This window comes from Castor canadensis, chromosome 2 (assembly GCF_047511655.1).
Source record: "Castor canadensis chromosome 2, mCasCan1.hap1v2, whole genome shotgun sequence".
NCBI lineage: Eukaryota > Metazoa > Chordata > Mammalia > Rodentia > Castoridae > Castor > Castor canadensis.
In genome coordinates this window covers 157,730,086-157,753,438 of record NC_133387.1, presented here as the reverse complement: position 1 = coordinate 157,753,438, position 23,353 = coordinate 157,730,086, and the positions used below count along the sequence as shown (strand labels likewise).

Genomic DNA, 23,353 nt, shown 5'->3' with positions numbered 1-23,353 from the left:
TGGGAAGACATATGCTAAAAGAAATGAATTTATGGCAGCTATTAAATTCAGACATTTTCTATCCAATGTGTGATTTTATTTTTGAGATGGGGATCTTACTGTGGTAACCAGATTGGTCTTGAACACCTCAGATCAAGTGATCCTCTGCTTCAGCTTCCCTGAGTGATAGGACTACAGGCATGTCACTTCCCTGGTCTAACACGTGATCATCTGCACTTGGCTGCCCTTGAGAGACAATAGGAAACAAGACAGTTATAGTCCCTTCCTTTGTCAAGTTTTTTTTTTTTTTTTTTTTTTTGTGGTACTGGAGCTTGAATTCAGGGCCTACACCTTGAGCCACTCCACCAGCCTTTTTTTTGTGTTAGGTATTTTCGAGATAGGGTCTCACGAACTATTTTCCTGGGCTGACTTCGAACTGCGATCCTCCTGATCTTTGCCTCCTGAGTAGCTAGGATTACAGGCATGAACTTCCGCTACCCAGCTTCTAGTAATTCAATTTAAAAACTTTTATTGTGTTTTCGATATCAGGCGCTCTATGGGTTCAAAATGTCCCTATGTCACCAACATAGGAAGGCTGCTAGTTCTCCAACCATTCTTTCACAGCTCCTCCCAAATTTCCAGTTATCTGTTGCCATGTAACAAACCATCCCAGCCTTGATGGTACAAAATAACATTTCATTATGCTTGGGCATTCTGCGAGTCAGAAATTCAGACATTGCCAGACTGTATAACACTGCTTTGCCCTTAAGGAAAAGAAACGTGGACAGTAATCATAACTGAAATAGAAGAAAGGGAATGACAAGAGAGGTACAAACCAAGAGTCAAATCAAGAATGGTGGGGTTCAAGGAGAAAGGCGTTTAGAGGGCAGGTCAGGGAAGTTTCCATGGACAGTATGACCGTGGGCAAGTCACTTCTCTTCTCTAAGCCTCAATTTCCTCATCTGAAAAACGACCAGAGTGGGTGGGCTAAACTGAGAATGACCCTTTGAGCTGCAAAGTTCTCTTGACTAATTTGCCAAACACAAGAATGTTTGTTTTGACTTACCCAAAGGGAGTATGAGTATGAGGCTCAGAGGAAAAGAGACAGAGAGGCTGCTAACAGTGTCAATTGAGCTCAGGTTTGATCCATCACAGCCCAGGTCCTGGACCTGATGCTTCCAATAATTCCAGCTCCCAGACATTCCAGTCACTGGCAGCCACTCAAGTCTTTCTTGTTGAAGTCCCAGACATTGTGAAGCAGAGATAAGCCACATGCACAGGGCTGTCTGAATTTCCAACCCCCAGAATGCCATAGCATAATGACATTGTTATTTTGTACCTCAAGGCTAGGTGATTTGTGACGCTGCAATAGGTAATGCGAAGTGCGAGAGAAGGTGTTAGAGGATGGTTGGAGGATGAGGGGCCTCTCTCTGTTGGTGAGACCTGACTAGTGGGTGTCATTCCCTGCTACCCACTGACTTCATCAGCCACCTCTGGTCATGGATACTACTCTGTGTAGCACCGTGCCCTTAGGAGCAGCTCAGAGCTTGCACAGTCCTGGGATGTACAGGAAGTGCGGGATCTTCCCTGAGGCTGTTGCAGAGGCTGAGGCACTGCTTAAAGAGGAGCAGGGTCCATGGGCATTGTCAGTGTCCAAAAGGCTAAAGATGGGAGGGGGTGCTCACACTGGTCCTCTAGGTACATCTTACACCCTGCCAGCCTTTCCAGCACCACCGCGGCTCTATTAGAAGCTACTAGAAGGGGTGTTTCTCCCACTTTACTGGTGGAGAAAGAGCCATGCCCAAACCACACCTCTACATAGGGATAGCAGAGAAGGGCTTTGAACCAGGCTGTAGGATTGAATGTCTCAGCTCTCTGGAGGAACTCCGTGGGCGACTTAGAGATGGAAAGCAGTCTTTCTTTCCTTTCCCTAAATGGCCTCTTGTCTTGAAGTAAGACCATTGAACTTGGTTTAAATTCTGTTTCTGCTTCCTTTCTCCTGTCATCTCCCCTACTTTCATTCCTCTCCCATCCCCCCCTGGGATCTTTTGGCAGAAGGAAGAGAGGAAGAATCCACTCCCAAGTCCTTTATTAGAAAAGATTTGATGGTGATATGGGGACTTAGCCTTCTAACGGTGCCAGGGTTGGGGATGCAAAGGGCAAATGAGGCGAGGCCGCACTGGTTGAGTGAGGAGGGGACATGGTGCAGACATGGGTGCTGAAGTTCCCAGAAGATCCTGTGCGGGGTCAGGGACCATTCTAGCTTGGAGGGGGAACGTGGCGTTGTTCCCTAGTGGGACTTTCTCCTACTAGGAAGAGGGGGAAAAGGCACGGAAATACCATTTTTCTGAGTAACTGTGCCAGGCTAATTTAGCAGACGAGGCACTGCGTGGTTAGCTGACCTGCCCTACGGCCGCACAGCCTGTGAAGCGGCGCCAGAAGGCCTGACACTACCACCCTTGCCCCTCTCGGGAGCTCTTGGAGGCCTGGAAGTGCCGGTGGTGTCCAGGCACGTGGCTCTGGGCCCTCGCCCCCGGGCGACCCCGCAGGGCTCCCAGCAGGGGGCGCCCTGAGTCCCGGCCGAGCAGCCGGACGCGCCTCCAGCCGGCGCCTGGGACCGGGCCGACCGCTCCGCCCCCTCGGCAACCCGGCGGCAGTGCGGGCGGACGCGGGCGCAGGGAGCAGAGCCTAGCGAGTGTCGCGCGCCCCTCCGCGCGCCCCGCTGCGCCCGGTGTCCGTGGAGCCAGCCGCGCCGCCTCCCGACGTGAGTAGCGCGGGGCTATGGGGTCGATAGGCGGGCGGGCGGGACAGGGCGCGCGGCCCGACGGCAGCAGCGCAGGGACTGGGGCTGCTGACCACAGCCCAGCGCTCTCTCGGAGATCGGGGCCCGCACCCGAACATGTCTGCACGCTGCTACCCCAGGGTGCCACGGTGACCCCGGAGACCGGGTGGGGAAGCGAGTAGAGGCCTGGCACCTAGCGAGGCACCCTCGAAGAGGCAAACTTGCCTGGAGCCACTCCACTGAGGAGAGAGGCCAAGTCTCAGCGGCTGTCACCTCTCTCACCTCCTGTATCTGGGCCCCGGGAGATGATGCGAGGAGGGCGCTAGTGCCTAGTGAGCCTCCTATGTGGCCCATTGAGCCACATAGGTCCCTACTTCAGGGACCGAGCCAGGATGGGCTGGAGGCAACCTGCTGGTCTGCTGTGTGCGTTTGGTGGTGGTGGTGGTGGGGGGCGGTTTGAAGGGCTTGGAAGGGCGCTGCCAGTAGTTGACCCTGTCTCCAGGCCTGGCATTGTGGCTGTCTTGTGGCATGCATAGGTCTGGCTAACCCTTACGCCAACTCTGTAAGGTGGAAAGGAGTGGAGAGAACAAGGCCCAGAGAGATGAGCTTCCTTAAGGCCATGCAGGTAGTGGTTAAGTTAGGGATGCACACTAAAGAAGAGGTACCATAGCTGGCTGCCTCAGGCAGGTGGAGGGACACCCCCCCCTACTGTAGAATGCAGGGGATGGTAGTTGGGCACTGCTCCTCTGGTTTGTGACTCCCCCAATCACCTCTATGCTGTTCTGAGGGGCATTCTATTAACTAAAGGAAGCAGCATCTTGGCTGCTTCATAGTTAAGTTCAGAACCCTGTCTCCTGCCCCCCACCATACACCCATCTCCTGGGGTGTTTTTAGCATCTAAAATGACCCCGCTGATAATCCAGTGGCTTCCTGGGAAGCTTGGTTAGGGGGCAGAGGTGCATGGATATGGTGGACTTCTGCTGTCCAGGCATGTTTCCTGTTGGCAAGAATGAGACTTGAGCTGACCCTGACCACCTCCCTAAGGCCTCCCAGTTTGTTAGATGTGGGGGTGAACAAGTGTGCTGCCCAGAGGAGCTGGACCTTTACCAGAGAGATGGAGTTTTTCTTATGTCAGCTCATGCAGGTGACTGACCCTCTCTGAGCCCCAGCTTCCTCAGCGAGGATTGTCCACAGGTGTTCTGTAATGCCAGCATCCTTTCCTTCTGTTGGCAGCCTCCCCATAGCCTGAGTGTGATGATTCCTCGTGTGTGTGTGTGTGTGTGTGTGTGTGTGTGTGTGTGTGTATGTGTGTTTGGCTGAATCTACTGCCTGCCCCCACCATGATCCCATTTCTCTCCCTTGTACTGGGTGAGGTAGGGTAAGGAGCGCAAAGAGTTCACTTTGCAGAGTGAGCTGTGGCCCGGTGGGGGAGAGGCTTAGTGAATATGGGTGATGTTGCAGGCCTGAACACCTGCCTACATTCAGGTTGTCCCTCAGGAGGCTGCTGACTTTCCAGCCCTCAGCCACCTCTAGAGGGGTTGGGTGGCTATCAACAGAAGCTCTATGGGCTAGCTGTGTGACTGTGGGCAAGTCCCTTCCCTTGTCTGGACCTCAGTTTCCTCCTTTTGTCAAACAAGTGGGTTAGACCAGACAGCAGTGGTTTCAAATTTTTGTTTCATAGTGAGTTTGTACCCAGAACCCCTGCATAAAGCATGGATAGCCTGGAACTACTCTGACCACACTTCCTCATCCTATTAGTTCCTGAAGCAAAGTCTAAAAGTTCCTAAATAGGTGTCTGGGAGTTCCCTTTCTGGGAGGTTCTAGGCCTCCCTTCTGTATTGCTTGGTGTGAGCAGGAATATGAATTCGAAGGTCTACATTAGGAGAAATATGGGCATTAAGATGGGTCTCATCCTTGAAATCTCTGGACCTGATGGCGTGCACCTTTGGCCAAAAGTTGTAGCCATGTCCTTCCTTCTGCTGTGTGGTTTCACTTTTAGATCCAGGAAGGTACTTCTGTCACTGGGTCCTTCTCTGGGTCCTAGTTGGTGACTATAATTTCACTAGAGTTTTTCTACTTGACTTTTAAGTTTTGAAAATGGTGGAATGCAAATTGATCTTGGGGAGGTGGTGGGGAACGGCTTTATGCTGTTACTAGTTGTTTCACCTGATGAGGTGAAAGGAGGCTGGGACACTAATGGCAAGTCAAGCAACTTTTATAGAGTGCCTGCTACATTCTGTCTATACAAGGGGTCAGAGGTGAGAATGTCACACCCCTTGCCCTCAAGACAATAGGCAGGAGGGAAGATTGTCTAGGGATCATTTAAAACATTTCACATGAAGCTCTTTCACTTGTCCCGTAAAGTAGATATTAGTCTAATTCTTAATTAAAATATTGATTACAAAATTCTGATACAAAATAATCATACATCCCATATACCCATGTTAGCACCACCCAGATTAAGAAATAACATTGCCAGCCCCCGGAAGCTTTCTGTATTCCCTTGCTCTGTCACTGTAGATTACCACAGGTTAGTTTTGTCTAATTGAAGTCACATAGTATATAGTCTTTTTTTTTTTTTTTTTTTTTGGTACTGGAAATTGAACTTTAGGGCTCCTGCTTGCTAGGCAAATGCTCAACCACTTGAGCCATGCCCCTAACCTTTTTGTTTTTGCATTTTGCTTTTGAGGCAGGGTCTTTCTAACTTTGTTTAGGCTGGCCTCAAATTTGTGATCCTTCTGTCTCTGTCTCCCGAATAGCTGGGATTATAGGTGTGCACCATCCCTACTCCTACTCCCTGGTGGATCACACAGTAGATAGTCTTCTGCATTTGGTTTCTTTGATTCAGCTTCATGTTTGTGAGATTCATCCATGTCATCACAGGTAGCAGTAGTTTGTTGATTCTCATTGTTGAATAATGGTTCCACTGTGTGGACGTAATTTATCTGTCCGTTCTTACCCTGATGATCATTTGGTTGGTTCTAACTTTTAGTTATTGCTAATCGTGCTGCTGTGAACATTCTATATGGACCGTTCTGCAAAACACCTGCACACAATGTCCACAGAAACTGCTCAGCCATTTTGAGAGTGGTTGTCTAGTGTGCAGGCCCCTTGCATGTTTGAGAGTTCTAGTTGCTCCATATATTCACCAACAGCAGGCATTGTCTAGGTCCATTTTCCATGGATGGAATTTGAAACTTAGAAAAGTTATCCTGTGCTCAGCTAAGGACAATGTGCTCATAGTGGAAGGCCTGTGTGACTGTGGACTCTGTCCTTTCCCTGTCTGAGATAGAAATAGATTTTGATATGAGTCAGAATGTGAAAAATTCTAACCCTAAAAATGTTTGAAGAGTGACTACTCTTCCAGAATTTAAAGAGAGGAGAATTTTCAATTGTGGAGACAGAGGGTCACAGAGTCCTACGGAGACTGTAGCATTGAGCTGGGCCTTGCAAGAAGGGAGCAGTTTTGCCCAGGAGTGCTCTCCAGATGGACTTCCTATAGAAAGAGCCCTGCTAGGGCCCAGGCATGGCAGGGGTAAAAGTTTTGGGTGAATGGAAAAGGTCTTTTTTGGCTGGACTATAGAAAATGTGGGGGAGGGAGCTAAGGCTGTCCAAGTGAGTTGAGGCCAAATGGTGGCCTAGTTGCCCTTTCGGGGCAACCCTACTGTGCTCCCTGGTCACCCAGGAGTGGACACATTTCATTTTGAATCTAACTCAGCCCCCAATGGCAGAAGGAGCTGCCCCTCACCAGTGAGAGCTCTTAGCTGTTCCTTGGGACCACCCAGGGTTTCTGCCAACAAGAACAATAACAAAAAAGTTTTTTGGAGTTTTCTGCTTACATCTAGCTGTGTGAAATTAGTAACCTCAACCCCAATACCTGATGCATGCAGTAAATTTGGAAGGCAATGCCAGTCTCAAGACATTTGCCTAGGCAGCAGGAGTGAGAGTGGGGACAGTTTCTGATTCTGGTCAAGCCATACTTGCTAGGGGAACCCCAAAATCTTTTCCTCAGAAAGGACAGGAATTGTCTCCATGACTGTAGGAAGCAGATACACAAAAAGTGGTCTGGGGTGAGCCAAATAACAGTAGTGATTACCCTCTTCCTTGGTACAGCAGTCTATACCTTATCACAATGGATTTCCACATGGATGTGTGCAGTGGGTGATAGGGATAGTGGCACCCCTGTTTACTGATGAGGAGACAGAGGCCCAGAGAGAGTGCCCACATGCTAATACACACCCAAGGCAGTCCAGAGCTGGGCTGCTGGGCTTGCTGTTTTAATATTCCACGTATGCCCAGGCTCTGGCTGCACAGAGCACAAACCAAGCAGAGAGGAAGATGTATGATGGACTATGGATGCTGACAGGCATGGAGACCTGACAGCCAGGCCAGCTCTGCCCTGGGGTCTTCAGGGATGTATGTGCCTCTGCAGAAGGGTGGGAGGAGGTGACATCCAGATAGTGGAACTCTGGTTTATTGGAGGCACACAAGTGGAAGAAAGAAATGTATACATGCCCCAGTTGTTAGAACAGCTCCAGCCTTAATCTTGGTGAGATGCACCCTCTGTAATGGTGCTTCCACCCAGCTTGGTGAAAAACGTTTTTTTTTTTTTTTTTTTGGGTTTGTGGAGCCTGGGTGTGGTTGGCATCTAATTAGCAGGCAGAAATAAATCTGCTCATGCTAGCCAAATGGGCAGCAGTAGAGGTCTTTGCTAACTAATGACCCTTGAAAGACACATCCACAGACAGATTATCTTTGTGACTGGCAGACCTGTGCCCTGGGTCCTGCCCTCGAGGTGCTGTCTAGGGTGGAAGTGACTGTCTCAGGAATGGGTGAGTTCCTTGATCCTAGGGGAAGATGCAAACAGTCTCTTCTGGTGGAGTGATGAGGGCTCCCTGTGACTCAGAGTTGTTCTGTGGTTCTCATGAGGTACCCTGGGCAGGTAGAGTTAGCTCTGTTTTATAGATGAGGAAACTGAGGCTCCTCTGACAAGTGGTGAAGTCACAGAGCTAGTTGTAGGCAAAGCTGGAACCAGCACCTCAGACTCCTCACTCTTGGTGCCTGTTGTAATTTGTCACACCACCTCCACCCATATTCCCCTCAGGGTGATGAGTGAGAGCATTTACCAATCCGTTCAGACTCGCCATTGGATGGCACACCCCTGAAGGAGCTGAGATCATGATAATCCCTTGCCTTTCCATAGCATTTAATCATTTACAAAACAATTTCATGACTAGAGGTTGATTTTTATGGTATTACCCCTTTTCACAGATGAAGAAACTGCCCCTCTGTTTTTGGTGGGATTGGGGTTTGAATTCAGGGCTTCACACTTGTAAAGCAGGCACTCTACTGCTTGAGCCATACCTCTAGCCCATTTTGCCATAGTTATTTTGGAGATGGGGGGGTCTCTTGAACTATTTGCCCAGGCTGACCTTGAACTGTGATCCTCCTGCTCTCAGCCTCCCAAGTAGCTAGAATTACAGATCTAGCTACCAGTGTCTGCCTGGAAGCTGTCTGTTGGCAGCTAAAATGGGACTTGAACCTGGGACTTTGACTCAAAAACAAGTACTTTCATTATTGCATCACAGCTGCCTCTTTTCTCAGTAGATCTGAATTTTTTGTTTTTTCCCAGTACTGGAGTTTGAATTCATGTCCTACACCTTGAACCATTCCACCAGTCCTTTTTTGTGAAGGGTTTTATCAAGATAGGGTCTCATGAACTTTTTGCTCAGGCTGACTTTGAACCACGAGCCTCCTGCTCTCTGCCTCCTAAGTAGCTAGGACTACAGGCATGAGCCACCAGCACCCAGCAGTAAATCTGACCTTAATGAAAACAAATAGCTGAAGTTCACTCTGGATCTCTTTCTCTGAACCTTTTCAGACAGATCTGAAGAAGGAAGGAGGGCTCTTTTTTGTGCCTTTAACAAATTTGAATTAAATCATCAAATAAGAACCATATATCATCAGCTACAGGTGAGAAAGAATTTGAGCAAGGCAATTCTTGAAGAATCAGGACTGTGGGTTACTGATAAATTCTTTGCTTCCTGTCTGCTGGTTGCTTTTAGGTCTTACACTCTTCAGCTTGTGTTAATTTGCATGGCTGTCCTAACTTCAGGTTTCTTCCCATTTCAGGATTATATGCTCCAGGCCTCAATGAGGAGCCCAATCATGGCAACGTTCAAGCAGCAAAAAGTGGAGGACTTTTACGACATTGGAGAGGAGCTGGGGAGGTGAGAGGTGGAGGGATATGAGATGGAGCCAGTTATGCTTTTTTTGGTCAATTGGTGTTGCAAATCATGGGCTCATCCCAGGGCTAATGGGAAGCTTTAAAAACAAGCCCAAGGTTTATTCATCTTTGTCACTCTGCAAATAGCCACCTCTCTGGAAATAAAGACTTACCAGCAGATGGGTTGGAATTGCTGGGATCTGTGTTTTCAGTGTAATTTGACAATTGAGGCAAATTTTAATGATTCTCCTTTTGTCCATTACTTTTTTTCACAAAGCCCTCTCAGGGCTCTGGACAGAAACCTGACCTATTGGTTTTCTTTCCTGAGTGCCACTTGGGATTCTCCATGGTTCCTAGGATTTTGTGTTTTAAGCTCAGAGCCTGACTGGGAGGTGAAGTCATCTTCCTGAAAATGGATTTGCATTGAGTAACAGCCACACGAGCCTAGTCATGAAGTTTCCTGAGTTGAGTTACTTGGTACATTGTCAGGTTTGCTCACCCCAGAAGGCAGCCAGGGCTGAACTCTGAGATCTGAAAGAACTTGCTTTTAGGGGAGAAATTATTATCATTATTATTATTATTATTATTATTTTCTATAAAGCTCTCTTTTGGCCTTCCATTCTTAACAACTGCTAATATTTATATGGTATTTTAGTAGTTATGCAACACCAGTCCTGAAGCCTGATTCTCACAACAATGCATGAAATAGGAATTATTTTTATTCTCCTCTTCCAGATAAGGAAACTGTAGTCCAGAGTTTAAGTAAATTGCCTAAAGTTGCTGGGCAGCAAGTGACATAGCCAAGGTCTGGCCAGTCCAGTTTGCCCTTGCACACCCATCCTGCTTTCTCCTGTGAGCACAGTACTGGCACCCTCACGTGTGATCTCCAGAGCACCCAGCCTCACCCCTTTACACATCCAGAAAAGTGAAAACCAGACAGTGTAGTGTCTATTATACCCAAAAGGTAAAGCTAGAGGCCTTCTCCCTTTATAAAACTCTCGGGTCAGGACTAATTCTCTTACTTGCCTTTGTTTTTAAAGACAGAAGCTTCAAAGCCAGAGAGCCTTACTAGAAGGAGAATGGGAGGTAGCAGGGGCATCTGGTTCAGGGAGTGCTTGTCCTGGCTGGGTGCTGGCTGGTTGGGTGGGAGAGCCAGTGACTGAAGACCTGAAAGAGAACCCCTCAGTATTCCATTGAGACTGGTTGCTGCTGCCACCCCAGGGCCTGGTGAAGGAGGGTGAGAAGGAGTTGCTCTGCTGCAGTCTGCCTCTGAATGAGAAACCGGCTTCTCTTTGCCTCAGGCATGTCTGCCTTTGAGAAGTGACATCTTCAGCAGCAGATCTTGGCAGGGCTTTCCAGTGGTGTTTGATTTGATGGCCTCACCTTGGCCACTGTCTGTGTGTAGGATCTGTGCTAGGTTCTGTGGGTACAAAGATGAGAGACTCATCTTTGGAGCCCTAGCCCAGCAGCAGAGGCAGCCATATGCTTCATAACAAGGGCAGAGTTGGAGTGGACTTGTGTCTTGCGACAGAAACTGGTAAGGCGGTGGGGTAAGAGGTTCTGGAGAAGAAAGTAGAGGCAATTTCCTAGGGGAATTAATGAAGTGTTTCTTTGTCACCTCACCTCTCCCTTACCCTGATCTATTACAACTGGAATAGAACTCATGTTTTCTGGTCCTCTACTGCAAGAGGTGTGAAGGTGCTGGGCACCATGTACCTCACAGTGTGGGGGATCCCTCTTCCCATTATCTAAGTGCTAACCAGGCAGAGGCCTGGGGGCCTGAGGCCTTTGGAGTGATGTTAGGACTTGTGGTAAACAAAACATATACTCCTGTCCTCTTGCAGTCTATGATCTAGTAGTAGAGAAAGGCACTAAGTAAGTGAACACAGAGAGTGAATCATTATCCTAAGGTGTGGTAAAGGCTGTGAAGGGAGAAGACAGCAGGCTCAGAGGGAAAATACTGGGAGGTGCAGTTTACTGACTGGTTAGGGATGGCTGCTCTGTGCTCTGGCTGCCAGTGCTGAATGTACACGCTTGGCCGTGCCTATGCTTTTAGCACCAGTCTGCTTGAGATACTGGAGATTGTCTACTGTTTCTGGGGATATTTGGAGAAGACCCAGGTTTTGGTGTCTCCTGGCCTTGGTAGTCACCAGTAGATAGAGCAGGAATACTGGAGGAGGGCTCCCAAAGAGAATCCCATTCAGTATCTTCTTTTATAGATGAGGCTAAGACCAGTAGCTGGTCCAAGGTCACAGAGTGAACTGGTGATAGAACCATCATAGGGATTGGTGATCTGACTCCTAATTTGGGGACCTACAACCATACCATAAAGACCTGGAAAACTCATTTTGTTCCTTTAGTGTGAATGCCTCTGGAGAGTGGGAGAGAATATAAAATTTCTTGTTTGACCTTGGGAGTAGGATAGCAGGGTCTCCTCAGGAGGAGGTGATGGTTCACAGACCCAGTGAGAGTTTCATGGGCTTCCGCATAGACAGCTACTGGACACCTTAGGCTATAACCAGCCTAAGGATCAGTGATTCCTTGTTTCCTATTCAGTTATTCTCCTCTACTTCAAATTCCTTTCCTTACATTATTATATTAATGTAAAATCATAAAACTGAATCTCAACAAAGCTTTAAACCATGTCTCTCATTTTATTGATGAGGAAAATGAGGACTAGAGAGAGGAGGTGATTTGTCCAAAGTCAGAGAACAAGTGATTAGAACTCCAAAGGCAGAACCTTCTCAACGATACTGGGTTGGTTTAAACAAACAGACAAAAACTTATTTAGCACCAGACACAGTGGTGAATGCCTATAGTCCCAGCTACTGTGGAGGTCATGGCAGAGAATCTCCTTTTTTTTTTTTTCATTTTTCTTTTATTATTCATATGTGCATACAAGGATTGGTTCATTTCTCCCCATTGCCCCCACCCCCTCCCTTACCACCCACTCCGCCCCCTCCCTCTCTCCCCACCCTCAATACCCAGCAGAAACTATTTTGCCCTTATTTCTAATTTTGTTGTAGAGAGAGTATAAGCAATAATAGGAAGGAACAAGGGTTTTTGCTGGTTGAGATAAGGATAGCTATGCAGGGCATTGACTCACATTGATTTCCTGTGCGTGGGTGTTACCTTCTAGATTAATTCTTTTTGATCTAACCTTTTCTCTAGTACCTGTTCCCCTTTTCCTATTGGCCTCAGTTGCTTTAAGGTATCTGCTTTAGTTTCTCTGCGTTGAGGGCAACAAATGCTAGCTAGTTTTTTAGGTGTCTTACCTATCCTCATCCCTCCCTTGTGTGCTCTCGCTTTTATCATGTGCTCATAGTTCATTCCCCTTGTTGTGTTTGCCCTTGATCTAATGTCCACATATGAGGGAGAACATACGATTTTTGGTTTTTTGAGCCAGGCTAACCTCACTCAGAATGATGTTCTCCAATTCCATCCATTTACCAGCGAATGATAACATTTCGTTCTTCTTCATGGCTGCATAAAATTCCATTGTGTATAGATACCACATTTTCTTAATCCATTCGTCAGTGGTGGGACATCTTGGCTATTTCCATAACTTGGCTATTGTGAATAGTGCCGCAATAAACATGGGTGTGCAGGTGCCTCTGGAGTAACAGTCTTTTGGGTATATCTCCAAGAGTGGTATTGCTGGATCAAATGGTAGATCGATGTCCAGCTTTTTAAGTAGCCTCCAGATTTTTTTCCAGAGTGGTTGTACTAGTCTACATTCCCACCAACAGTGTAAGAGGGTTCCTTTTTCCCCACATCCTTGCCAACACCTGTTGTTGGTGGTGTTGCTGATGATGGCTATTCTAACAGGGGTGAGGTGGAATCTTAGCATGGTTTTAATTTGCATTTCCTTTATTGCTAGAGATGGTGAGCATTTTTTCATGTGTTTTCTGGCCATTTGAATTTCTTCTTTTGAGAAAGTTCTGTTTAGTTCACATGCCCATTTCTTTATTGGTTCATTAGTTTTGGGAGAATTTAGTTTTTTAAGTTCCCTGTATATTCTGGTTATCAGTCCTTTGTCTGATGTATAGTTGGCAAATACTTTCTCCCACTCTGTGGGTGTTCTCTTCAGTTTAGAGACCATTTCTTTTGATGAACAGAAGCTTTTTAGTTTTATGAGGTCCCATTTATCTATGCTATCTCTTATTTGCTGTGCTGCTGGGGTTTCATTGAGAAAGTTCTTACCTATACCTACTAGCTCCAGAGTATTTCCTACTCTTTCTTGTATCAACTTAAGAGTTTGTGGTCTGCTATTAAGATCCTTGATCCATTTTGAGTTAATCTTGGTATAGGGTGATATACACGGATCTAGTTTCAGTTTTTTGCAGACTGCTAACCAGTTTTCCCAGCAGTTTTTGTTGAAGAGGCTGCTATTTCTCCATCGTATATTTTTAGCTCCTTTGTCAAAGATAAGTTGGTTATAGTTGTGTGGCTTCATATCTGGGTCCTCTATTCTGTTCCACTGGTCTTCATGTCTGTTTTTGTGCCAGTACCATGCTGTTTTTATTGTTATTGCTTTGTAATATAGTTTGAAGTCAGGTATTGTGATACCTCCAGCATTGTACTTTTGACTGAGTATTGCCTTGGCTATTCGTGGCCTCTTGTGTTTGCATATAAATTTAACAGTAGATTTTTCAATCTCTTTAATGAATGTCATTGGAATTTTGATGGGAATTGCATTAAACATGTAGATTACTTTGGGGAGTATCAACATTTTTACTATGTTGATTCTACCGATCCATGAGCATGGGAGATCTCTCCACTTTCTATAGTCTTCCTCAATCTCTTTCTTCAGAAGTGTATAGTTTTCCTTGTAGAGGTCTTTCACATCTTTTGTTAGGTTTACACCTAGGTATTTGATTTTTTTTGAGGCTATTGTAAATGGAATTGTTTTCATATATTCTTTTTCAGTTTGTTCATTATTAGTGTATAGAAATGCTAATGATTTTTCTATGTTGATTTTATATCCTGCTACCTTGCTATAGCTATTGATGATGTCTAGAAGCTTCTGAGTAGAGTTTTTTGGGTATCATGTCATCTGCAAATAGGGATATTTTGACAGTTTCTTTACCTATTTGTATTCCTTTTATTCCTTCTTCTTGCCTAATTGCTCTGGCTAGGAATTCCAGTACTATGTTGAATAGGAGTGGAGATAGTGGGCATTCTTGCCTGGTTCCTGATTTTAGAGGGAATGGTTTTAATTTTTCTCTGTTAAGTATAATGCTGGCTGTAGGTTTGTCATATATAGCTTTTATAATGTTGAGGAACTTTCCTTCTATTCCTAGTTTTCTTAGAGCTTTTATCATGAAATGATGTTGGATCTTATCAAAGGCTTTTTCTGCATCAATTGAGATGATCAAGTGGTTTTTGTCTTTGCTTCTGTTAATGTGGTTTATTACATTTATTGACTTTCATATGTTGAACCACCCCTGCATCCCTGGGATGAAGCCTACTTGAGAATCTCCTTGAGCTCAGGAATTTGGGGCCAGGTTGGGCAACACAGTGAGACTCTGTTTCCCAAGAAAAGAAGACACTCTAAGTCAATAAAGATCAGCAGGATTAACCCAACAGCTATTTTTATTTCTGAATTTTCCCTTCTAATTGTTCCAAAGATATTTCTCACACCCTCACACCTCCTCCTTTGTGTCTACTCGAGGCACATATATTTGCATGGAGTTCACATTCACCCCAAGTGGGAGTTCACATTCACCCCAAGTGGTAAGCAGGCAGGAAAGCTCAAGGAGTACAGGCGGGCTTGAATTGCCCTGGGATGGATTAGGCCTATCTCACATGTGTTTTTGCTGGGCTGTCAGTTCTTGGAAGGCAGACCCACATCTGTTTTTCCATTTCGAGCCTCATTTATAGCACTGAGACTGAGGCCAGAGATCCCCAAACTTTTGTGACTTATCTTTGTTCTTTCTGTTCCCTCATTCTTAGAAAAGTTAAACTTTTCTCTTAATGTCCAGATCAAATGCTGTCTTCCTACCAGTGCCTGCCATGACCCACCCTCTAGCCTACCCTCTTCCTTCACACTTACTTTTTTTTTTCACTACTGGGATTAGAACTCAGGGCTTTGCACTTGCAAGACAGCCAGTCTACTGTGTGAGCTACACCTTCAGCCCTTTTTGCTTTGGTTATTTTGAAGACAGGGTCTTATTTTTTGTTCAGGCCGGCCTGAACCTCCCAAGTAGCCTCCCAAGTAGCTAGGATTATAGGTATGAGCCACCTTAATTAACTTTTTAATTTAAAAGGAGTTACATGGTTATCCTTCCTATTGGACTGAAGGTTCCTTTAGGTTGGGCTTCTGTGTACCTTAGCCCTTATCCACCCATCTACTTGAACTCCCCTGTGTTGTGGTATCTATCCCAGGCCTTTTATACTTGATAAGTGCTCAGTACCTACAGACATGCATAATTTAACTCAGAGTTATCTGGCACCTGCCTTGAGTTAAACCTGAGGCAGAAACCCTCAGGTAAGTCCCCATTCCCATACATCTGGGAATCCATGTGTGTCCAGGACTTCTCAGGTACAAGTCGAAAATGTCATAGTTAGTGCCACACACTATGGTATTTAAATCTCTATTTTTTGGTGTTACTAGGGTTTGACCTCAGGGCCCCCCGTTTGTTAGGCAACAGCTCTGCCAATTGAGGTAGTCCTGTATTTCTCCAGTCCTGTATTTCATTCTTATAACACAATGTGAAGTAATTATCAGTCCTATCTTGCAGATGAAGAAACTCTAGTCTCCAAAACATTAAGCATCTGTCTCAAGAAACAGACCTGCTATATCAAAGAAAATCCAGGTGGGAAATTACACTCTGTGTGACACAACAAATCTCAGAGAAAGTCAGAAATAAAAGCTAGAAACTTAACTGGGCAGAGCCCTTCCCTCACCCGGCCCTGGGATTTCATGCCTCTCTGATCACCCACCTGCTGGCTTTTCCTGCTACTGGGAATGTGGAAAAGACTATCCCATGTTAGAGATCTTCTGCCTTCCTGTTATAGTCTGTGCTGAGTCCTTCCCATTGGAGCAGGATCCCATTTCCATTTGACAGATAAGGAAAGTGAGGCTTAGAGAAGTTAAGTAACATATTCGTGGTCCCATGATCTGAAAAGTGCAGTCAGGAGTCCATCCTGGGTCTGTCAGATTGGAAAGTGCATGCTCTTTCTATGCAATTCTATAATTTAATAAAAATTGTCCTTCAAGATTCTTCAGAGATCATCAATTTTAGTAGAGGCCAGGGTTCAGGGTGGTGGGGGTGAGTTGGTTAAGGACCTGGCTGTGGGCCAGTAAAGGGGTCCTGAAGGGGAAGAGAGACAGGACAGATCTATTCATCCTCTGCATAGGATGACAATGAAGACCACACCAGACCACAAAATTTCCTTGGTGAAATTTCATCGTGAAGTCAATGGGCCTTTTAGCCACACAACTATGGCCAGCTTGGCTTGGGAAAGTGGTCAGAAACAGGAATTTTGAGGAGCAGGGAAGATGTACTTCCATCTTCCAGGACCATTCTGGTCCTGTTAACACCAAACAGACTTCAGAGAGAGAAGAGCCTTGCCTGGCCCAGTAGTCCTTCAGAAACAAATCAAAAGTGGGCCTTGAAGGGTGGAGGGCATTGTGAGTCAGGTGAATGCAAAATGGCACAGTCCAGTGTAGTGTCCTGTTGTTGCTAATGCCTTAGGCTTGAGAGCTTCCCAAGTCTGGCATAGGCACATTTGGTGTTAGAGACAAGGGAGCCTTTTGGGACATAGCTCACCCTAGACAAGTCAGTGGTTTCCATAAAGTTAGTGCAAGTGTGTGGATGTGTGAATACACACACATCTGTGTTCTGGGTCAGCAACATAGTCAACAGTATCTACTCCTGGGCACCCACTGTGTGTTGGGCACCATGATGGGTAGAGAAGACTTAGGGCTCAGGCCTTTCCCTACACAGCTTAAGGCTCAGTTGGGGCCCAGAGGTACTCTCCTCAAAAACAAATGAAATGAGCACATGGGCTAGACCTCATGCTAATGGGGGATCCCAAAAATTCATGCTAGGGGTTCAAAGGAGGAAGTCATCACTCTGGGTGGGGCAGTTCCTCACGATCTAATCCAGGAGTTGGAGGAGGTGGACGTAACCATCTTGAGGTAAGGGCTCTGCCAGGACTGAGGAGCAGAGGACCTAGGCTTGGGGAAGAGGGCATAAGCAAGGATGAAGGGACACAGTTGTCAGGCTAACAGACACAGAGGACTCCAGATGACAGAAGCGGTGGATGAGAGAGGGAGGCACGTTCATCACCCATTGTCAGGAAAACAAAGCACAAAGCCACTCAGAGTGGCTTCATTGCACTGGCTTCAGTCAGGAGGGAGCTCAGCACATGTGCAAATCACTTGCCCTTGAAGACTGGGTCTCATTGAGCCCAGTTTACATTATGAAAACTTAAGAACTGGGGGATATTCTTGTTGCCGGGTGAGGGGGCGTCATGGGAACCATTACCAACCTAGAATCTACAGGATATGGTTTTTTAAAAAATTTATTTTATTGCCAGCGTGTAGATTTTGTGTTGTGTGTTTTTTGACTCATTTCTTTTGTGGTACTGGGAATGGAATCCAGAACCTTGTGTGTGCTAGGCAAGCTCTCTGTCACTGAGCTACATCCCTGCCTTTCCTGTCTTCCTGGTTTTTTTTGTTTGTTTTTGTATTTTTAAAAAAATTATTCTTTTACATGTATTCAGAGGTCATATACTTTTTAAATAATTTCAAATATAATAGAAAAGTTGTAAGAATAACAGAGTTCCTATGTACCTTGACCCAGAGATACCATCTCTTTTTCCATCTCTTGTCTCTCTGTTTCACTCTTCTGTTTTACTCCTCTTCCTCTCTCTTCCTCTTTCCTTTCTTTTTTTTTCTGAGTCAGGTTATGTATGTTTGTGTCTGTCTGTCTATCTATCTATCTTATCTATCATGCTTCCTGACCCATCTGAGAATCTGAGAGTAGGTCGCAGACATAATATCTTTTCATCCCATAAAACTTCATTATGTATCTCCTAAGGACATGGATATTCTCTTTGATGACCTTAGCACAGTTATCAGATTCAGGGCATTTGATACTAGTGATGTGATATTTTATTTTATTTATGTATTTTTTTTTTTTTGGTGATATTGGGGTTTGAGCTCAGGGCCTCATGCTTGTTAGGAAGACACTATCACGTGAGCCAGTCCACCACCCGCTGCGATATTTTAATTTAAGCAATCACTTTCATTTCAATTTTGTCAGTTTCCGCACTAGTGTTCTTTATGGCAGTTTTTCTCCCTGCAGTACAAAACCCAGTGCAGGATCACATGTGGCATCTCATTGTCATATCCTTAACCTCCTTTATTCTGGAACAGTTCCTCAGCCTTTTTTCGCTTCCATGACGCTTGCTAACTTTTGTGTGTGTGTGTGTGTGTGTGTGTGTGTTTTGGTGGTACTGGGGAGTTGAGCTCAGATCTTTGTGCCTGCTTGGTAAGTGCTCTACCACTTGAGCCATGACCCAGTCCTTTTGGTTTTAGTTTGTTTTTCAGATAGGGACTCCTGCTTTGGCCAGGGCTGGCCTCAGGGCATGATCCTTCTACCTCAGCTCCTGAGAAGCTGGGGTTACAGGCGTGTGTTATCACACGCAGCTTGTTTTTGAATTGGGAGTGGTTCTCACTAACTTTTGAATCTCAATCCTCCTATCTCCCCCTCCCGAGTCGTTTTTTGTTTGCTTGTTTGTTTTTGAGGCAGGGTCTTACTGTGTAGCCCAGCCTGGTCTCAAACTCACAACCCTCCTACCTCAGCCTCCTGAAGACTGGGATTACAGGCATATACCACCATGCCTGGCATGATGATGATATTTTTGAAGAATACTGGCCTCCTAAAAATAAATACAACCCATAAACCTCTGCTAATTTCATGATAATCTACTTACACAAGCATTCTGAGTGTGCTATTGGGAGAGGGGTGCTTGGGGTAGGGCTGCTTTAGAGAGGGCCTTGCTGGGGAAACCAGAGTGAGGGCTTTGAAGTTCCCCATCACCTTGGCTTTAGTAAAACACCCAGGGCTCTGTGCTGCAGGCCTGAGACCCTGTGAGACCCTGCAGCTTCCAGGGCCTCCTACAGGGACAGCCAAAGCCTTCCATCTCTATTCTGATTGCCCCATCCCAAAGCACCCTTCAACAGACTTTCAACCCAAGACCTTTACCCTGCAAGGGCTACTATGTTGGCTAGTTCTGGGGACAGAAAACTACAGCTCTACAGCCAAAATCTGGTCTGCCTCCTGTATGTGACTGGTCCTGGAGGGATAATGGATTTTACAGTGAACATTTCCAATCAGCTTGATGGTAGGGAACACTAACTTAGAAACCAAAGTAACAAAATTTTATCTGCTCCCCTCTCCATTTCCATTCTTATTAGAACACCTATATTATAAAAAAATAAAGCCCTCAGTTATCATTATTATATGTTGAATTTGATCAATTAAAAATTTGTAGAAATTCTATTTTCTCTCTTGTTGCAGAAATACCTGCATAATATCCTAGATTTTGCTTCTTGGTCCTCAGTGGCTCAACTATTTATCATCTGGCCATTTGCAAAAAAAGCATGTCTGTACCTGCTCCACAGGAGGGTTTACAGCTGAAGCAGCAGGACATGTTCAAGTGGATGGCTGAGGCTGGGAGCCAGAGTACAAACAGGCCTAGTGAAGGTACAGCACTGGGGAAGGGGGAGGAGGGGCAAGCAGAAGCCCACCTGCCCCTTCTCTGCTGGCCCTCTCACCACCCACAAGGAGCCTCCAGGAACTCAGGGCTCTTGGAAGCCCAATTTAGAACCACTATGAATCCTGCTGTCTTCAGAGGGTAACTGGGATAGGGAGAAGGGAAGAGAGCTTTGTGTGTCAGGGACTTTCCTCTCTAAACCTACCCCTGCACTGGGCACTGGGCTTCATCACCTAGCTCAATCCTCTTGCAGCCCTGTGGGGCAGTAGGCATTTCTTCCATTTTACAGATGAGGAAGTTGAAGTTTAGAGAATTTAACTAATTTGCCACCAGAGCTGAGATTTACTTATGGTTTCTGCCTCTGGGCCAGTGCGCCCTTAAGGTACCAAGTTGCTTAGGATTTTCTTTCTACCTGTGACCCTCAGGTCCCTCTAGTAAACAGAGAGGAGGTATTCTTCATGGTTTACTGGGAACCTGCTTGCCCTGCATTTAATCCATTTCCAGGGCCAGCCCTGCCTCCCTGCCCCTGACCCCTTGCAGCCAGCATCTAACCTGAGGCTTCAAGACGCTAATCTCAAATCCTGAGCTGCTGGCCTGGGCACAAGGCCTGGAGGGAGACAGAACATCTCTGGGCAGGGCCACCAGTAGAGAGGAGACTGTGGCTGCTGAGTAGCTGTAGTGTGGTTCACCCCTGTCAGGCTGCACTTTGGAGGTGCTGCAGCTGAGAGAGGAGATGGAACATGGGAGCAGGCAGCTGAGACCCAGGCAGGTGGACAGCCCAGGGCAGGAGGCTGGAGGGCAGTGACTACTTTGGATCCTGGAGTCACCAGATACAAGTATGACCCTGGCTTAGGCGCTGTGAGCTATTCGACATGGGCAGCCTTACTCTCGGAGCCTCTGATTCTGCATCTCACAGGCTTGTTGAAATACCAGAGGTGGAATCTAAGTACCTCCATGTTTCCCAGCCTTCTGGGGTCCCCATTCTTTAACGTGCAACTAAGAACAATGCGTACTGCATTCCAGGACAACAGGAAGTTCTGTTCCCTGACCCAGCCATCCCAGGCTCTCTAGGGAGAACTCACATCCTTCTCAGGGCTCAGGGCCTTGGAATGCCAGGACCACCTTCCTCTTTTGAGACAAGGCTGCCCTCTGTGATCCCATCTCAGCAGGGATCTGGGCCCATGTTGGGGTCCACTTCACTCTTGAGACTGGCTGTAAGGTAAACTGAGTTTCATGTAAGGCTTGGAGGTGATGAGAATTTCTGCACAGAGTAAAAAACAACTTAAGGTTAGGTGACAGACACCTCTGCTCCTGTGAATCGTAACCTCTACCATGATGCTGAGCCTTCCAAGACCCCACCTTAGGTCCCCAATCTACTACGATTCTTTGTGCTTACCACCCACGAGAGACACCCCTTTTCTTTCACACATAGGCAGTTAAATTCTGCATTGTTACCACCTCTCCCTGCATGGACACTGGACCTCTCTTTGGCAGAACCAAAGGCATCTTGAAGTTTTTCCCAACAGAAAGCCATTTTCCATGCCCACATAATGAAGTCTTCTGCTGCCTCCTTTAGCAGGTGGTAATAGCTTTGAACAGCTTCCAAAATAGCACTTTCTTCATTCTTGCCACAGATGTAAGGGCCATAGACCAGCATGTGGAAAGTGCCCAGCAAATGGCCACAGATTTCAGTGCTCTTATCCTAAGTGCCCACAAAAAGCACCTTAGATGTCAACACTCTAGCCTAAGCCCCAGCAGTCAGTTGTTTTGAGGAGCTAGACTGAGTAGCTACTCCTCTGTCACCTCATTTGATCCTGAGGGCTCCTATGTGGGACAGGCAAATAGGCAAGCAGTGGGAAGTCATTGTCTCCATTTACAGATAAGGAAACAGAGGCATAAAGACCCAGACTCTGTTCTTGAGAGCCAGGAGGCAGACAGAGTGGAGATAAGACTGTGTGCTACATGTCCATAGAGCTCTAAGTAGCACTCTTTTTTTTTTTTTTTTGTAACACTGGGGTTTGAACTCAGAGCCTACATCTTCAGCTACAACTTCAGCCCTTTTTTTGTGAAGTTTTTTGGTTTTTTTTTTTTTCTAGATAGAGTCTTGCAAACTATTTGCCCGGGGCTAGCTTCGAATCGCAATCACCCTGATTCTCCTGAATAGCTAGGAATATAGGCATGAGCCCCTGGTGCCTGGCTCACTCTTGAAATTCTTTCTTAGAGAATCAGAGCTAGTCAACTCTGCAGCATTTAAACAGGAAATTCTTCCTGTTTAAGATTCTCATCTGAATCTTAATGCAGGATTCTTCCTGGGGTCCACACATGTCTCAAAAATGTCATCTTCTTCCTTCCCAGTTAGGAAGTTTTGCCAAACTCTGGTTAGGCACCCTCTTCTGCAATTCCTAGTGCTGCTTCCTTCAGGAAAGGTCCATGTGTCAGACCGTCTCTGTGGGACAGATAAACTACCTTCTCCAGCACATGGTCCCTCAAAGGATGAATTCCTGGCTTTGCTACTGACTGCTGTCTGTGTGAGCTTGGGCAAGTTACTTCATCTCTCTGAGCCTTGGGTTTTTCATCTGTGAAATGAGGAACATACTTCCCACCTTATCAGGCCAGGATCTGAACCCAGACCTCTCCTGATCTAGATGATTGAATGAGATTATGGCTGAAACAGGCAGCCCAGTGGTTGTCATCACAGGTAGTACATTTGAACCACAGAGAAGGTTTCAAATAAACAAACCAACATGTCAGGATTCAGATTTAGAGATCTAGGATGAGCTGGGCACTGGTGGCTCACACCTATACTTGCTACTCAGGAGGCAGAGATCTGGAGGATCATGGTGTGAAGCCAGCCCAGGCAAATAGTTCTCTAGACCCTAACTTGAGAAAATCATTCACTAAAAAGGGGCTGGTGGAGTACTTCAAGGTATAGATCCTGAGTTCAAACTCCAGTACTGCAAAAAAAAAGAACAGTCTGAGATGAGGCCCTGGCATCTGTATTTTTATAGTGCTCCCTGTGCAGATTGTACAACTGGATCTAAGATCAGTTCTTCAGTATAATACTTAAGGCACATAGTAGGCTCTCAGTGATGTTACTCCTTCCTTTCCTAGATTAAAGAAGTCTCTTTATTATCCTCTGTCCCAGTTATGGTAATTTTACTTCCTTTCCTTGCCTTTACTCACACTAGACTCCTCCTGGGATCCCCTCCTTCCCTAGTGTGTGTGTCTGTCTGTACTACCCTGACATGCTGTTCTTGCTAAAACTGCTCTCTTTTTCCTCAACCCCCCTCACTCCTCCACCACCACCATGGAGTGGAGTTGGGCTAAACCTTGCAGGAATGGTCTCTCGTTGGATGAGGGATGGTCACCTGACCCAAGACTGATCTATCTACTGGCTACCTCATATTCTATGAGACAGCTGGGCTAGAAGAGCTCTGCCCATTAGGAGCTGTGATAATTGGCTAAAGCCAAGTAAATGACCTCTCTGTGGAACTTGATGCAGGGTGTGAGAGAGAGGGGAGCAGCCACTGAAGATGTAGCATTTTCACATGCCAGTTCCTTTATAACTTTTGAGTTTGCTTCCCATTCCTGTGTGTATTTCTTCACTGGCCACCTTTTCCTCAAAGAGCCTGGGT

The 23,353-nt window shown here is 46.1% G+C and overlaps 1 protein-coding gene across 4 annotated transcripts in view; it reads left to right on the top strand.

The window, feature by feature from the left end:
• The first annotated feature begins 2,617 nt into the window (after positions 1 to 2,617).
• Positions 2,618 to 23,353, top strand: part of Dapk2 (death associated protein kinase 2) — a 113,024-nt gene continuing 92,288 nt past the window's right edge. For all 4 annotated transcript variants that reach the window (XM_074066175.1, XM_074066174.1, XM_074066172.1 and 1 more), the window contains exons 1-2: positions 2,618 to 2,743; positions 8,894 to 8,991. In XM_074066175.1, the coding sequence (XP_073922276.1) occupies positions 8,900 to 8,991 (92 nt within the window). In that variant the 5' untranslated portion in view covers positions 2,618 to 2,743; positions 8,894 to 8,899. The remainder of the gene's footprint in view (positions 2,744 to 8,893; positions 8,992 to 23,353) is intronic.